The following is a 1,792-nucleotide window of genomic DNA, read 5'->3' as shown; positions in this document are numbered from 1 at the left end:
ACAGTCAAAGTCCTCCCTGGTCCCGGAACCACAGGAAACCATCATGTCCCCGCACACCAGCTCAGCCCCAGAGGAAACCACTGTCCTTTCTGAGGTGTCCACTGGTACCAGTGCTGAGGCCTCCAGCGCACACGTCATCTCCCCTAGCAGGACATCCATCCCTGGACCTGATCGGCCAACGATGTCACCAGACATCCCCACGAACATCAGCAACAGGCTCTCTATCTCACCTGTCATCTCAGAATCTGTACCCATATCCACCGCCACCAAAACAGTTCCGCAGCCAGCTACATCCCAAGACACAACAGCCTGGGACACATCAGCCACGGCTTTGTGGGCAGAGACACACTCAGGTGTGACTCAGAGTTCTCCACGCTCAGAGCTGAGCGCTAGTGTGGACAGAGGTTCTGAGGATGCATCATCTACCAGCCCTTCCTCTGAGCAGGACATCAGCTCTCCGTCTTCCCTGGTGACTCTACATGCCATGTCCTCATCCTCTGCAGTGTCCCCCACACTGCCAGCCAGTAGTCCTTCTGCACCTGGTCATGTCACCTCACCTTTCACCTCTGGCCTGCTGACAACCCCCAGCACGTGGGGCATGAGCACAGAAGGTGTGACCAGTCCAGCCCCAGGTCTGACCAGCGTCTTAGTGGAGAGTCTGGCCACGTCTGAACACTCTACTGCTACAGAGTCCATTTCCCATCCCGAAAACACAGTGATGACTCATGCGGGGTCCCTCAGTTACACACGGGAATCTCACTCCTCGGCCCCGAATGGCTCAGAGCCAGTCACAGGCAGATCTCCCATGGAGACCTCTACCCTCACTGGGGACACCCTGGCTTCCACACGAATGCCTGGTCTCTCTGGAGCCACAGAGACTGAGTTACGGTCGACATCGTCCCTGGCCCTGGAACCACAGAGAACCGTCACTTCCTGGCACACCAGCTCAGCCACAGAGGAAGTCACCGTCCCTTCCGAGGTGTCCACTGGGAGTAGAGCTGGGGTCTTCTGGACAGACATCGTATCCTCCAGCACGACATCCATCCCTGGCCCCTTCCGGCCCACAGTGTCCCCTGACGTCCCCATGGGAATCAACACCAGGCTTTCTACCTCCCTCACTGAGAAGGAATCTGCACATGTAATCATGGCCGCCAAAACAGTTCCCCCAGGAGCTACATCCCCGGGCACACTAGCCTGGTCCACATCAGCCTCAGCTGCAGTGTCTCATATGCACCCAACTGCAAATCAGGGTTCTCCACACTCAGAGATGACCACTAGTGTGGATGGAGGTTCTGAGGATGAGTCACCTGTCAGCCCTTCCTCTGAGCAGGACATCAGCTCTCCATCTTCCCTGGTGCCTCTATACTCCGTGCCCTCCTCCTCTGCAGTGTCCCCCACACTGCCAGCCAGTAGTCCTTCTGCACCTGGTCATGTCACCTCACCTTTCACCTCTGGCCTGCTGACAACCCCCAGCACGTGGGGCATGAGCACAGAAGGTGTGACTAGTCCAGCCCCAGGTCTGACCAGCGTCTTAGTGGAGAGTCTGGCCACGTCTGAACACTCTACTGCTACAGAGTCCATTTCCCATCCCGAAAACACAGTGATGACTCATGCGGGGTCCCTCAGTTACACACGGGAATCTCACTCCTCGGCCCCGAATGGCTCAGAGCCAGTCACAGGCAGATCTCCCATGGAGACCTCCACCCTCAGTGGGGACACCCTGGCTTCCACACGAATGCCTGGTCTCTCTGGAGCCACGGAGACTGAGTTACAGTCAGCATCATCCCTGGCC

General features: G+C 57.5%; 2 protein-coding genes across 2 annotated transcripts in view; both read left to right on the top strand.

The window, feature by feature from the left end:
* Positions 1-672, top strand: part of LOC115273469 (mucin-16-like) — a 3,189-nt gene extending 2,517 nt beyond the window's left edge. The window contains exon 3 of the mRNA XM_029916527.1: positions 589-672. Coding sequence (XP_029772387.1) covers positions 589-672 — 84 coding nt within the window. The remainder of the gene's footprint in view (positions 1-588) is intronic.
* Positions 673-805: 133 nt separating this feature from the next.
* MUC16 (mucin 16, cell surface associated) overlaps positions 806-1,792 on the top strand; it is a 78,949-nt gene continuing 77,962 nt past the window's right edge. Inside the window, 1 exon segment of the mRNA XM_029916526.1 lies at positions 806-1,773. Within this exon segment, the coding sequence (XP_029772386.1) occupies positions 806-1,773 (968 nt within the window).

Source organism: Suricata suricatta, chromosome 12 (assembly GCF_006229205.1).
Source record: "Suricata suricatta isolate VVHF042 chromosome 12, meerkat_22Aug2017_6uvM2_HiC, whole genome shotgun sequence".
Classification (NCBI taxonomy): domain Eukaryota; kingdom Metazoa; phylum Chordata; class Mammalia; order Carnivora; family Herpestidae; genus Suricata; species Suricata suricatta.
Note: the sequence above shows the minus strand (reverse complement) of the source record. Positions and strands in the feature narration are given on the sequence as shown.